A 16,024-nucleotide genomic window follows, 5' to 3' on the forward strand; every position below is an offset into this window, starting at 1 on the left:
GAGTGGCTGGAATCATTTAACATAGACTTGCAGAATAATTAGAAATCTATCAAGTAGGGCGCATCTATTTTATGGAAGACGTACGCTGTACAGCCCCGGGAAGACTGGTTGCCACTTCACATCATGACACGCTAAGAGGAGTGGAGGGTCCAGAATCTAGAGCCAGGACTGGCGGGTACCTCCCACCTCCCTGTGGAACCTCTGTGGAATGGACAAAGAAATGAGCATGGAGGCATTTTGAATAGTTTGAAACACAGCTGGAAGTTAAACAATGGGAAAGACCATATAAAAAAAAAAAAAGAGAGACAACCCAGACTAAATCAAGGCTGCCTGACAAAAATACTGCACTGGGTAGAGGTGGTCTGTGCTGCACGGATCACTCAAAAGGAGGCACTAGACGTCCCTCTTGGTATTTAAAATCAGTGTCTGGGGGTCCAGTTACCCCATCTCTGTGGGTTCAGACTGTCTAAATAGATGTCATTTTTTTGTCCTCTGCCTTTTACATTTCAGTGGAAAAGGTGGCTGTAATTTGTCGATTTCTGGATATTCACTCAGTGACCAAAAACCACCTGCTGAAGTACTCGCTGGCACACGCTTTCTGCTGCTTTCTGGCGGCTGTGGAGGACGTCAACCCTGCAGTGGCTACCAGGGCTGGGCTCCTGCTGGACACCATAAAGAGGCCGGCGTTGCAGGTGACGTCCCTCAGTGTGTGTAACCTGCTCTGCTCTGCTAAACCCTGAGTTATGTGTCACGTAAACACGGTTACTGATGATGATGATGATGATGATGATGATGATGATGGTGGAAATTTTTAAGTTGGGAAAAACATCTCAGGATCACATTGTATTAACAGACCTCTTATTTTTATATGTTGATACTTTCTTTTCAGTCTTTGTCTATGTGCTGAATCACTTCTGACAAATGGAATTATTGTATAACTTTTTTTGGTGGCAGATTATTAAATTAAGTTTGTTTATACCATTTCACTGGTTTCTGGGCTAAAAGTCCTTTTAATTGAGGCTAGTTTCTGAGAGAAATCAGGTAAATTATAAATCAAGGCAAACCATGAGAAGGTAAATATGCTGCCAAAATGAAATGCTACAAATTAAAGCCAAAGTAACATGAATTATAAGACCTGGAGAGAGTTGTATATTTATCTTATTTGGCTCCTGTATTTTTAAAAATTTATTTATTTTTAAAATATGTTTTTATTGATTTCAGAAGAAGGGAGAGGGAGAAAGAGATGGAAACATCAATGATGAGAGAGAATCATTGATTGACTGCCTCCAGCACACCCACTACTGGGGACCGAGCCCACAACCCAGGCATGTGCCCTGATTAGGAATCCAACTGTGACCTCTTGGTTCATAGGGTGATGCTCAACCACTGAACCACACTGGCCAGCTGGCACATGTATTTTATAGTTGAAGAAACCAGGTCTCAGAGAGATAATGTCACTTATCAAAGGACACAGAGTGAATTTTGGGAGAACCAAAACTAGAACCTCCAAAGTCCTGATCTTCTGTTTTTCCCCATTGCCACCTGATTTATCATTATTTCATTATTATTAAAGTTAATAATGGCAAGAGCTAACATTTATCAAATAGGCATTGTGTTTTCAGGGCAGTGTATTAAAAGTGTCCGATCCTGCATTATTTCAGTTAATCCCCACAATAACCTTTAGTGTGTTCCCATTTTACAGATAGAGAAGCTGAGGGTTAGAAAGGTTAAGTAATTTCAGAGTCACACGGCTAGTAAGTGGTAGAGAAGACTCAGGTCTGACTCATAATAAAGTCATATTCTTAACTCTGTGTGTGTGTGTGTATGTGTGTGTGTGTGTGTACACTGCCTCCCAATCAGTGGAAGGGTTCTTGTAAAAAAGACTAAGAAGAAAGGGCAATGGTACAGGATCTGAAATATTCTAGGGTTGTGCTGCCTATGGATGCTCACCCTTCCTTGTAAAAACTTCCAGTTGTTTTCTGGATAGTCCTTCTCTGTTGGTCTTAATAAGACTAGGTGGTTGTATGTCTTACCGCTGCTCAGGGCCTGGAACATAGGAGGCACTCATTAGATGAGAGGTGGATGAATTAATAGGATGAATTGCAGTTTTTTAAAAAAGGGAATCGTAGACTTATATACTAGAGAAATAGATGCTCAACCCATTATACCTTTGCTTTTTTAAAACTCTATGTTTTACTCACATTCCAAGAAGATGACTTAGGTTCTTTTAAAATCATTAAAAGAATTCTAAAATCTGAATTTCTTTTAGAAATTTTAATTCTAAATTTTAGAATTTAACATTGAAAGGAAATTTAAAGACCACCTTTTTGTGTATTCTAAAATGTGTCTTTGGAACTATGCTTCTCTGATAGAAACTACAGACATTAAGAAAAGAAACATTGGTTTGAGGATATTTGAGTAAAAAAAATTAGTAACATACATTTAGTTCAGATTTCTAAGTCAAAATTTAAGGGCTACTCTACAATTAGGAGAAGCTTCTCTTTTGTATTTTTCCTACCAAAATTTGCAGCAAGAAAGCTTTCAGTGTGCTCATTCTACATTATAAATATAGATTGAGGAGTTTGCTTTGTTCCACTGACTTTGCTTAGTGTATTTGCTTTGAAGCAACTTAGATGTTTACATCTGACTTTGCTTTCCCCCTCCTTTTCCCCAGGGTCTGTGTCTTTGTCTTGACTTCCAGTTTGATACTGTGGTTAAAGATCGACCCACAATATTGAGCAAGCTTTTGCTCTTGCATTTTCTCAAGCAAGATATTCCTGCGCTGAGCTGGGAGTTCTTTGTCAACAGATTTGAGACACTTTCTTTGGAAGCTCAGCTGCATTTGGATTGTAACAAAGAATTTCCTTTTCCTACAAGTAAGCAAAAGGAAGAACTTGCTGTATAGAGTCGAGGTTCCTATGCTTGTGCTTGCTAGATAAGCGGAAGATACTATGTGTGTAGTTCGATTTCCCATTATGGAGGATGCCTTGACTTCGTGTACTTCATCTCTCAAATGTTTGTTGAATACCTACTGTAATCACCCTCAGATGAACTATTTTCTGGCATTCCGAAATCCCAATTTTTCTAGTTCCTTTTGGGGACTTGTGAGAAACAATTGTGACTGTGTGTTCCTTAAATGCTACTCAATCATCATGATTGTAATGCTTGTGAGCAAGTTTGTAAGAGATATTTGCACCTTCCAAATTCACTCTCTCATGCTTCTTAATCAGGTACCTACAGCTCTGACTAGATGGGGAACAGACTTTGGTCAGTCAGCTAGTTATCCAGTGATAACAAAATCAGATAATTTAATCTTATTTAGCCAATAGTCATGAAAGGCAATAGTCATGATTTTTCATATAAGCTTTCCTGAAGAGAGAAAGGTGAATGAGTCATCTATCCATGAAAGATGGTTTGTAATACTGAAAAATATACACAGATGAATGGTTTTAAGCTAGTTGCATAACATAGGAGTTAAGGAAAATGATAACCTCTAATTCCTTTTGCAAAGCTATCACTGCTGTAAGGACCAATGTCACCAACCTCAGCGACACCGCGCTGTGGAAGATCAAGAGGGCTCGCTTTGCAAGGAACCGCCAGAAGAGTGTGCGTTCCCTGAGGGACAGCGTGAAAGGGCCCGCGGAGTCCAAGAGGGCGCTCTCCCTCCCCGAGACCCTAACCTCCAAAATCCGTTGAGTATCTTCTTTCATCCTCCCTTAAATCTGTTTAACGTCTTTCTGAGGCTGACTTGTCTTGTTGAATGTGCACAGAGAGTAGCGAATTTAGCAAACAGCTTGGTCATCAGGTTTGGCCTTCGGATTCCCTAGAGGGTCACCCCAGGGGCGTTAGCGCCCTGGGTGGCTTTTTCCAGTTTTTGGGTGAAGCAAAGCCTTGATCTAACAGTAGACGATTCAGTAGGTTGTTTTGAAATGTGGAGGCAGCAAACCCATTGATGCTTGGCATGAAAGAAGCATCTGCTCCTAAGTGCTCAAATGTGAAGTTTGCACCAGCCTGGATAAGAGATTCCTGAGAAGACTTTGACGTTGTCATTTAATGCATGGTAGAGGCAGCCAAACCAGCTTCCAGACAAGCAAATAGTAATGGTTGCTTTTGCAAAGACAAATTAGGCCGAGAAGTTGAGTTTTTGCCCAACTTAAACAAGCTTCATTGCCAACTTAAAAAAAAAAGACCATATATACTTGTTTTCTAAAGGTCTTTCTTTTTATTGCATTGTTAAAGAGAACAAAATTTCTCTTAAATTACCAAATCACTAGATGAACTCTAATGATTAGCAATAGCTCATGAATGGGAAATAATTAAAAATTCATAAGTAAATCATCATATTAGTGAATGGATATGTTTAAATACATTGCTAACTTGTAAAACTTATGAAATGACTTAATTTTTAATTTTTAACTGCTGTGAAGTTAATAAAAGAACCCCATAAAATATATTTCTTATCCTGTTAGAAGCTGAAAAGTTTGCTTTTTCATTGGCACTTATTAGAAGACAGCCTTATTGTAACATGACCATTTTAAATCATAAATATGATTTGATTTTATTTATTGCATTTTCCTCTATTTTTCGACAAGCTAAGGATATGTAGTGTTTTGAACTTTGGAAGAATCAATAAAAGCCCTGTAAGCAATCAATAATCTAGGTGTTCAGAGAGCAAAGATAATAACAGGTGCCCATTTCAGAATATCCTGTGCTAATGTGAGGCCCCAGATGAAACTGAATCAGATCCTAAAATCCAATACCTCAATCAAATAAATTACAATTTCTATAAGAACGTCCCAGGTCTTTTAGAATCTAACTGATCAGGTTGGGATATACAGTTTACTTATTGTTATTTCTTGTTAATTGATTCACGTGACAATTCTGAAGGTTAAGAATTAAAGTAACATTGCAGGATGTTCTTGAGATTCAAATGAAACCACAAAACTTTTGTGATATAAACATCTACTATGTGATGTTAATTACAAATAGGAAAACTAAACTTGCCCCTACTATCCAATGCAGTTAGCACTAAGTATATTTTCTAGGCTCAACTTGTTTTTAATGCTTATTTAAATAGAGTTGTTGTTGATTTTTAAGCTGTGAGGTTGACCAGGCAAGAGCAGTCTGCTCCAGCTCTCGGTGGGACACCCGAACAGATGCCAGGTGGGTACTTCTGACTTGAAGGGCTGTGTGCAACTGTCTCTCACAGGTGGACAAAGGAAAGAGTGCAGTGTCTCTAACTGGACCACGGTGATATAGTTAGGTTTGGCAAGCTCCAAGGTCTTCCCCAGGTGCTCCAGCATCTGGGCCCCTGACATAGCAATTCCTTTAATATTAGCAGATGGCTTTTGATGCTGGTAACTTTTGGTCCAGTAAGAAGCATCTTGTTACCTGAGTACGCACTGTTCCCCAGAGAGCCAATATGACTAGAACCATACCTAGTACTTATATTTGTATGTGTATTTACACATAGAAATATTATGTTCATATATATCTGCTATAGGAAAAAACATACATTTCATTTGCATTTTAAAAGGTTATACATTTGAACCACCATCATTCACCCATCGCCTTAGTCATTCCTGATTCTTTGCAGCTCTACATGCCTTTCTGTCTCAGAGAAAGAGTTTCCATTGTTTGGCGCATCATGGGATCACATCCAGCTTGGCACAGTGTAACTGTCATTTGATGTTCCTGAATTATCCTAAGGGCCGAAGGCAAGACTATTACAGACTGAATGTTATTCACACAAATAGTCCCATAACTTGTTGGGAAAACTGTGAAGGTTCTGAGTACCTGCTTATTTGTCAGAAACAAGCTTGGTCACTACCATCTATGGTTCATGCTAACAAAGATTTTGTTTTTCTATTATTATTTTCTAAGAATAGTTTTAAGGTAAAGTTTTCAGAATGGCCTCAGAAGGAAAATTTCAAGTAGGGAGACCTTGAAGACTGTGTGTTTGTTATGTGTTACAAAAATGACTCTAGAAAGAGAGACGGTGAGGGATGGGGGAGGAGCACAAGATTATGATTGCAGATGGTAGATGTTGGCCAGAGTGTATTTTCTCTTTTAAAATTGATGAGAAAAAAGGGATAGCAAATACTTGGCAGAGTCTCTTACCTTATTTTGTGCATCGCTTGTGCCTCACCTGTGCTGAGATGGAAGAAAGATAAAATAAGAACATCTGATTCTGACTTCACTGCAAATGTGAAATCCATCCAGGTCCCCTTCAGTTAGATCTTTTTGAGAATGGTCTTATGCAATTTCACAAACTATCTTTATTTGACCCCATCTTTTCTTTTTGTCATAAGGCTGAATTGAAAAGCTAGTCTGTAATTATTATCACCCATTATAATAATCCAACCTCTCACATCTCTTTGGGAAAATGTGTGTATATGTTTCTTAAAGTGAAGAAAAGCTTCAAGTGTCTAATTGTCCCATCAAAAGTGACAAGATGGAAAAGGGGCAAATAAAAGCATTGTTCATATTAAACATAAATATCATTTACATGACCCTACCATAAGCAAAACTTCTATAGATTTGGAAACTTATAAATTGCTTATAAGATGATTTGAAACTAGATTTTCAGTTTTGTATTATTATTCACTGGACACTGAATGTTTTAACCTGGAAGCAAAGACATACCAGGACAGTCAGAAGACTACAGGATGGTTTAAGATAATAATTAAATGGAAACTGAAGAACTTGCTATTGAATATACTTTTGTTTGGTGCAGATCATGAGCTCCTCTGTGCAAGACCTTGTATTGATTAGGCCTGAAGTAAAGGCTGAACTTTTTGTCACTGGATTTATAATTTATGGCTCTCTGATATGAACATGCACAGCAAATTTGCAATGGAAATACACTTGTATAGAAGGTATACTCTGCAAGGCTAGCGAAGAACTGCATTCCTCCATGACATTTATGAGTCAAATAGCTGAAATATTAGAAGTAGGCTAATATTCTCATTTTACAGAAGAGGAAACTGAGGTTCCCAGAGAAGAGTAAGTGCCACAGGTTTGTTGGTAACAAACAGCTCTGGGTCGCAAGCCCAGATGTCTTGGTCTCCCTTGCAAGGCATGTGTGGTAAATGCTAGTAGGAGCTCTACACCTTTATTTAATCCCAATTGATGAAATATACACTTTTACCTGCTAATCTGAAATTGGTTTAATCCTAATTAGATATAACTTGTATTTTCACTAATGCTGTGAGAACCAGGAATTCTTTGTCTTTGATGATTCAGAACATCTGATGAATGTTAATGTTGAATACAAATTTCACCAATGCTGAACATGATGCGTAATGCTGAACAAACAATCACCACTCCATGGAATCACATGGGGTTTAATTATATCTTGTTCCTTACCTCCTGGAATGAATAATTAAACAGTAGTAGGCAAATAATAATATTTCATATATGTATAGTGCTTCTATCTATGAAGAGTGTTTTTATGCAAATCATCTAATTTTGATTTTACAACTATGGATATATGTAAAGTATTATTTTTTTCACTTTATATATGGACAGGAACAGAGGTCCTGAAGAATTAAGGAATTCTGCTTAGGTGGTTTGCTGAAGATCACGTGTAACTAGTTAGGGATAGAACTGAGACTTGAGTCCAAGAGACTTGATTTGCTTTCTTTCCACTATAGCCTCCTCCTGAGGAATTGGTTTTAGGATATTCCTACTCTTTGGGATGACATGAGCATACCAGTCTAGTTACGGAGCTGACCTGGGCATTCAGGTCTGCTACAGTGAGCATCCAGTAAGCCATGAGCATCCAGACCAGAGGATCTTTCCGGTTAGAACTTACAGATTGGTCTAGAGCAGCCGTGGGCAAACTACAGCCCGCGGGCCGGATCCGGCCCGTTTGAAATGAATAAAACTAAAAAAAAAAAAAAGACCGTACCCTTTTATGTAATGATGTTTACTTTGAATTTATATTAGTTCACACAAACACTCCATCCATGCTTTTGTTCCGGCCCTCCGGTCCAGTTTAAGAACCCATTGTGGCCCTTGAGTCAAAAAGTTTGCCCACCCCTGGTCTAGAGCTATCCTAATCCCTACAGGGACATGGATGCTCTACTCCAGCCCGTAGAGAAATCCTGAGATCTCTTGGTCTGAATTTGTATCAGTAAGAGAAGGTGCCCCAGGCTCGGTACCCAATGCTTGGTAACATTGGTGAAATTCGTATTGACCTTTCCTGCTTCCCTCTTAGGTTCCAGCCTGGACTTCTAAATTGCTTCTCTTTTGGGCTCTCCCTCTTTTTTCCTAGAAAGATGGTTTACAATTCACATCTTCACCAACTTCAAAATACCTATTGATTATTTCGATCCAATAAATCAAAGAGTACAGTTGTTTTTCGTAGGAATGCCCTTGTTTGAAATGATGGTTTTGGGAAATGACAGTTTCCCAAATGACAGGATGTGGGGTAGGAAGAGGCAAAGGCAGGGATGGGGAGCATATGAGGATGCAGAGTTAGTCACCAGCCTCAACTTTACAGCCTCTGTGGCCATGTGCACACACAACAGAACTGTGAATGAAGCTTTGAGTTAATGAGCTAGGGAGACCAGTGAGGCAGTGTGGCCAGACCTACTGAAATAATACAACCTCATTTATAGGGTGTAATTCTTGGTTTCTCTCGACCGAATGCAGAGTAAGCTCGTGGAAGGGGTCCTTTCTTCCTCTACTTGTCACATTGGTTTGACAGTGGTGGCTGTGAGTTGACTTATACAGAGGAATGTTCCCTAGCTGTTTCCAAACATTCCTTGCTGTTTGGAAACTTCATCAGTTTTTCTCCTATAGAGAAGACAAGATCTGAAATATTTATTTGAGTTCAGTATACGTAGACATTTATGAATAATAAGCTACTTCTATAAGTCAGACACGGCCCCATATTCTCTGGAGGTTATAAAAAATGGATGAAGCATAGCACTTGCCTTCAAGAAGCCTTTGCTCTTATAGGGGAAATAAGTAAGTGAATGAATAAAACGTTCTGCCTTGCATAATAGCTATTTGTTACAGGGGAGTTAAGAAATGCTATAGGAAACTTCTGTTCATTCTTCCCTTCCTCCCTGCCCTCTTCCCTCCTTTCTTTTCCTTGGACATTTTTAGTTTAGGGATCACATCCAGTTGCTGAGAGGAAGGTGGGCACAGGTAATAAGAATGGCTTCTGGGGACCAGATCCAGAGGGTTAAATTGGGGATGGGGTGGAGACCACTCTACAAGGTGAAGAGAGAACGTGAGCAAAGGCAAAGATGGGAAATGTTGGTGACATTCTGAGATCTGTGAGTAGCCCAGGTTGTAAGGATGCTGAACATTTGGGGTGGACGGAGTGATAGGAGCTAAGTCTGGAAAAGCAGATCCTGATCCTGCCTGGCTCCAAACTGTTTGAATAAATAAAATTGTACTATACTTTGGAGTTTCGATCGGTTGTACCACTCTGTGGACAGATTGCGATGGGCCCAGTCCATGTTCAAGTTATGGTAGGATAGCTCTCTCTACCTTGTGATTAAAAAGGTGCCTACCTTTTTCTTTACAGAAGTGATCAAATCTCTTAACACATTAAATCTCTATAGTTAAAACAGATACAGGAGTTTTATGGAATAGAATTCAAAAGTGTTTTAATGGTCACACCTTAGAGAAAATATTGTACGCATTTAATTTAAAAATGGAAATTTTGTAACCTTTTAGATAACTAATTGTTGTCTTGAACAATAAAGAAAATGTCAACTTTTCTAAGATCATTTTTCTTATGGCTTTGATTAAGGTAACTCTTCTCTGTGAAGCGTGCACCAACCACAAGCCTACAGTGTTGTAAAGAAAGAGCACAGACTTGGCAAAGCTCACAACCAGAGGGGAAATTATTGGAATGCAAAGAGGGTTCCCCCCACTTTATGCAATAGGTCCCATTAGCTAGTCCTTTTTTCAGTAAATGTCATGGTTTGTTAAGGAGCATTCATTCCTAGCTATTCAGAAACAGCAAAGTAAAATCAGCCAACTTAAAACACGGAAGATCAACGAAGATGAATCTAATATGAGGACAGGGCATTTGTGAAATAATGCTTACTCATTAGGAAAATGCGATTTGACAGGAAAAGTTAAGGTTACATACTTTATCTGTAATAGTGTCAGCAACAAAAATAAAGAAAGTAAATAAAATGAATGTCTTCTTGCAACGAGAAGAATTTTGACATATTTAAAGGTGAAGTCTGATGGTTTATTTTCTAGACCCAAACTGGGATAGAATGAAATGGGGAGCCGATGTCCTAGTTAGGCCTAGTCTGGAGTCTCCTTTCTTTTGTATCGAGGCCTCTAGATTCTCAAGGTTATAAAACAAAAGTGCAACTCCTTCTCCAACCCTCCTGAGTTCCCCTTTTAACTTTGGGATTTTGGAGTCCAGCCACTCTGGACTTGGAGGTGGTTGAGCAGTACTGAGTGATTCGTGCTGTCTGAAATCTTGCCCCCAGAGCTAAAAGGAATTGAGGAATGAAGCTATATTGTCACAGCCATCACTTGCTGCTATAATAACATTGAATCCTGCAGGGAACCTAGATTTTCACACTTGTCAAATTCTTGGCCAAGCTTACCCAGAGCAATAACCTTCTTGTAGTTGTAAAGTAATACTCTAGAGGGAAAAAAAAGAAAATTAAATGTTATTCAATGTTGAAAAAATAGTTTTCTAAACTTTTTCTATTTTGCTTTATGAGGATTTACATAGGTATTGTTTTTGGTTTGATCTTCTATTCAAACATTTAATTATAACATACAGGGATGCTTCACATTTTTGGGCTCTTGGTGAAATAGGGTGATTTTTTTAATGATGGCTGATGCATGGCTAGTAAATAATGATAATATTAACAATTGAAAATTTATTATTCACTCTTCATGTGAAACACCATCATGAAGAAATTCTTAGGTTTTGTTTGAATAATTTTTGGTAAAATTTCTCTAAAGTACATTGCACATATTTTTTCCTTCATGGACAGACTCTATGAGATAGAACATGTTAATGTCCTAGGACAGTGGTCAGCAAACTCATTAGTCAACAGAGCCAAATATCAACAGTACAACGATTGAAATTTCTTTTGAGAGCCAATTTTTTTAAACTTAAGCTATATAGGTAGGTACATTGTTATTAACTTAATTAGGGTAGTCCTAAGGCTTAGGAAGAGCCACACTCAAGGGGCCAAAGAGCCGCATGTGGCTCGTGAGCTGCAGTTTGCCGAAATTTGTCAGATGCTTTCCCTTAGAGGCTCTTTGACTTATATGATTTCTCTGCCTCTTCATACATTGTAAACTATCCCTTCTCAGTGTGTCACTTTTGAACAGACCAGCATTCTTCTGATCATATGGGGAAAACTAGACAACCTAGTTGTTACCTTATGTGTAGTTCTAACCTAGTCATGCCTGAACTTGACATTGCTTTCATGCCACTGCTGAAGAGAAAAGGGTTTGGGCTTGAGGCAGTTGATTTCCACAGTCTCCAGAAATGTCTCATTGATCTCACTTCTCTTGGCTGTGTCCTGGAAGACTGAGATTTTGCCGAATTGGTTAAGTTAATGGGTATAAATTACCTACTTTTTTTTGTTATTTCCTTAATACCATCATCATAAAATAAACATGGCCAAGCTTTGGCTTATAATGATTTGTAGCAAAGCTTGTCATCATTTAGCAGAACTGTTCCTTGCAGGATGAGAGATGAGAATGCGGGTGTGCCTACCTAACCCACCAGGCTAAAATGGCTTCCAATTTAGCAATTCTGATGCAACTTGTCAAAGGAAGGACAAGAATAGCCCCTACAGAGAAACATGGAAAAACACATCTCACTTTTCCTTCCCCCAAAGTCCTAAATGAAACCAGATCAGAAGAGGCAGAAAAACAAAGGAGAGAGGGTCTAATTTCTGACTCTGAAAAATAACAGAGAAAGTCAGTGTCAGGGAGCTGCTCATCATAATTTTTTGTAGGGTTAAGAATAAGTCAAGGGCAAAGGTATTTTTTTTTCTTTCCATGTGAACTTTCAGCTCACCTTCATGTGACTCCCCCCGCCCCCGCTTTTAAAAAAGTTCATGCTTCTTTCTGTCTGTGGCCCTCCCTCCCTTCCTGTATGTTTCTCATTACATTCAGCAGGGCTTATAATTTGTTATTTAATTTTTATTATATTATTGAGAGACTACACATTGCTAATATCTCAGGATTTGAAAAAGAAAACTTTTTTCCCCACCAGCTGATTTATGAACATAACTGAATTGAGATAATAATTTAAACAAAATAACCCAGTGGATGTCTTTGTGCTCAGTGGGTTTTAGAATATTATTATTATTATTGGTTATTCTTACATGCTGATTTTACAAATGGAAGGGGAACTTCTCTTTATCACTGAGGATAAAACTTTGCCACTAGATGAAGTTTATTTGGGTGTTTGTCTTACTGTTTGAAGAGAAGTTAGCTTTGTAATGCCCATTTTTATTTCAAATTCCTTTATTATTCCCCAATTACTTGGTTGTAGATGGACACACTAACTTCTACCCTTGGACTAATGCTTTGCTTAGTAGGCCGTATTGTGCCTTTAAGTTTTTCCAAAAGATAAAAATATTTAATGGCAGAAGAATGTGCTTTATGCATTAAGGGAGGTTTTAGTGTAAAGTCCTGTGTGGAGGAGCCACCCACTGATGGCCTTCCTTGTACCGACAGGACAACAATCCCCTGAGAATGACAACACCATCAAGGACCTGCTCCCAGAAGACGCTGGGATCGACCACCAGACCGTGCACCAGCTGATTACAGTGCTCATGAAGTTCATGGCCAAGGATGAGAGCAGCGCAGAGTCAGACATCAGCAGTGCGAAGGCCTTCAACACGGTCAAGCGGCACCTGTACGTCTTACTCGGCTATGACCAGCAGGAAGGTTGCTTTATGATTGCGCCTCAAAAAATGCGCCTGTCAACTTGCTTTAATGCGTTTATTGCAGGAATTGCCCAAGTAAGTGCAATAACAGCTTTTGGAAGTCATACCCTTGGACGTTCAGGAGAAACAAGTAATTAAGTCCATGTAGCCAACATTAGTTGAGTGTAAAAGTTTGTACAAATTACTTTCTTAGGAGTCTGTGAGGGGACTATACAGATGAGTAAGATTCAGCCACCTAATGTCATAAAGGGAGTTTGGGATTTTTGGGGGGGAGGTAGTGTAAAATATATATAACATGAATTTACCATTTTAGCCATTTTTAAATGTACAATTCTGTGTCATTAAGTACATTCACTTAGTTATGTAACCACCACCACTGTCCATCTCCAGAACTTTTTTATCATTCTAACCTAAAACTCTACCCAGTGAACAATAAGGCAGTGTGGGATCTTTATTTGTGGGTGTTTTTTTCTTTTCCTTTTAAAATTATCGAATTTATTGGGGTGACACTGGTTAACAAAATTATATAGGTTTCAGGTGTACAAATCTATGATACATCATCTGTATAATTGTACTGTGTGTTCACCACCCCAAGTCAAGTCTCCTTCCATCACCATTTATCCCCCCTTTACTCTCTTATACCTCCTCCAACCCCCTTTCCCTCTGGTAATCACCATACTTCTTTTTCTTTTTAAAAAATCCTTTTCCTTTTTGGCATCAAGTGGAGGATTGAATTAATCATACAACTTACTTCATGTAACATCACCCTTATTGGCTATTCCATATTTGCTATTTCTAACTGCTGTACCGTATGCCATGGTGTACATCTGCCATGCTTTAACTATCCATTCCCCCATGATGGACACTCATATTGCTCCCAACTCCTTCCTACCCCAAACCGCTCAGCAATGGACATCCTTGTACAGGCACCTTATCCACGAATGTGGGAATTCCTTGGAGACATGATCCAAGAGCAGAATTAAGGGACTGTGGGGGTATCTTGTGCGCCTGATTTGACCAGTGCTACAAATATGACTCTCCAGAATGACTGCACAGTCTGCAAAGGGTATAGGACTTGGGGAATAATGGACATGAATTTCAGCTCTGCCACTGTTACTAACTCTAGGGCCTTAGGCATCTTCTGCTTGTTTGCCCATTGGTAACAGACTTTTTTTGAAAGATCAGAGACAACATATTGCAAAGCACCTTGCTCAGTGCCGTCTCATGCTAGGAACTCAGGGATGGTAGCTGTTATCAATGAGCTCAAATAGATTGTAAAATAATGAACACAGATAAGCAGAGTGGGAGCAGTAGGTGTGTAGTTGTCTCTTGCTGATGCTGATAATTAGATGGACCACCACTAACTCAGCTGTCTGTGTTGAAGGAGAGTGCACCCTTTCAGCCACCAAGCTCTCCCTCCTTTTTCCCTCCTTCCTTCCCTCCCCTGCTTTTCCCTTTCTAAATCCATGTTATACATATTCATTTTAGAAATATAACCAATAAGGTAAAATACAAATCTCAAAAAAACCCATGACAAATAACTAACATTTTGGTATTATCACTGGCTCCAAATTTACACACATGTATGCATGTATATATCATATACACACATATATGTGTATATATGTATGTATATACATGCACATTTTAATAACAATAAGATCATGTTATACATATTAATATATGTATGTCTATCCTTTGAGAATATGTTTTTATTGATTTTAGAGAGAGAAGAAGGGAAAGAGAGAGAGAGAGAAAGAGAGAGAAACATTGATGTCAGAGAGAAACATCAATTGGCTGCCTCTTGCATGCCTCCCCTACTGGGGATTGAGCCCACATGTGCCCTGACCCAGACCCAGAATTGAACTGGTGACCTCCCAGTGCATAACACGATGCTCTACCAACTGAGCCACACTGCCAGGGCTGTATGTGTAACCTTTCGAAACGTAAAATATATTACAGAGTTCATATAATGTAAATAAGTTTGTATCATATCCTATTAATGTCTATGTAGTAGTCTGCTGTCATAAAAACAATCTTTTATTAACTAGTCCCATAATGTTGGAGATGTAGGTTTGTGTTCAGCTGGGGCTGGCTATAATGCTGACTATTTTTATGCATACATCTTGGAACACTTCTCTGATTATTTCCTTAGGATATATTTAATTGCTGTGCTAGAGGCTATGTACTTTTTTTACTTCTGAATACATGTTGTTAAATTGCTCTCTTGAAAGGTTGTATTGAGTAATATACTGTTTCCAGAAAGGTAATATACTGTGTCTGAGAATGTCCATTTCTCCACATGATTTCCCATACTAGGTGTTTTGATTGATTCTAAGTTTTATTCCACTTAATAGTTTAATAGGACATTTTAATAGATAAAATTTTATTTTAATAGATAAATTAGATTATTAGATAATTGAGTAGATTAAAACTATTTTAATAGACGAGGTTTTAAAAAAATTTCCTGTGAGGTTGGACTTTCCTCCTTTATGCGTAGTGGCCATCACTATTAATATTTTGTGAGATGCCTGTTAAATATTTTGCCTGTGTTCGATGGTTCAAATTTTTCCTTTTGGCTTGTAAGTGTTCTTTATAGTTTTCCTTCAGTTATTAATTTCTTTCCTATTTCAGGTTATGGACTATAACATTAATTTGGGAAAACACCTTCTCCCCTTGGTGGTTCAGGTGCTCAAATACTGCTCTTGTCCTCAACTACGGCATTATTTCCAACAGCCACCTCGTTGTTCCCTCTGGTCCCTAAAACCTCACATCCGGCAGATGTGGTTGAAGGCCTTGCTTGTCATCCTGTACAAGGTGAATTGCTGTAGTTACTTCTTTTTGGGTGGAATGATTCTCTTAGTGAGGAGAACACTTAAGAGACCTATGTTGAAAATGTTGTAGGACAATCATTTGACCTTCAGAAGAAGAATTGTCATATACAATTAGCGCTGAGAAGCAAAGAGCTATTGGAATGGAACTAGAAATGGAGGCCATGTCAGTGTCTTCTCTTGAAAATGTTTAAAATAAAAAAAGATGAATTGTAGGACTTCGATCAACCACTTCGATTTCTGACCAGAATCTCCTATTTTATCTAATTAATATATATTAATTTT

At 38.5% G+C, this 16,024-nt stretch overlaps 1 protein-coding gene across 1 annotated transcript in view; it reads left to right on the forward strand.

Moving 5' to 3' along the window:
- The window catches only part of LOC102421755 (protein unc-79 homolog), a gene marked incomplete at both ends in the record, with an annotated part of 74,773 nt that overhangs the window by 22,823 nt on the left and 35,926 nt on the right, over positions 1–16,024 (forward strand). Inside the window, 5 exons of the mRNA XM_023748248.1 lie at positions 511–692; positions 2,675–2,876; positions 3,512–3,691; positions 12,697–12,983; positions 15,543–15,725. Coding sequence (XP_023604016.1) covers positions 511–692; positions 2,675–2,876; positions 3,512–3,691; positions 12,697–12,983; positions 15,543–15,725 — 1,034 coding nt within the window. The remainder of the gene's footprint in view (positions 1–510; positions 693–2,674; positions 2,877–3,511; positions 3,692–12,696; positions 12,984–15,542; positions 15,726–16,024) is intronic.

Source organism: Myotis lucifugus, unplaced genomic scaffold (genome assembly GCF_000147115.1).
Source record: "Myotis lucifugus unplaced genomic scaffold, Myoluc2.0 scaffold_1226, whole genome shotgun sequence".
In the NCBI taxonomy this organism is placed as follows: Eukaryota; Metazoa; Chordata; class Mammalia; order Chiroptera; family Vespertilionidae; genus Myotis; species Myotis lucifugus.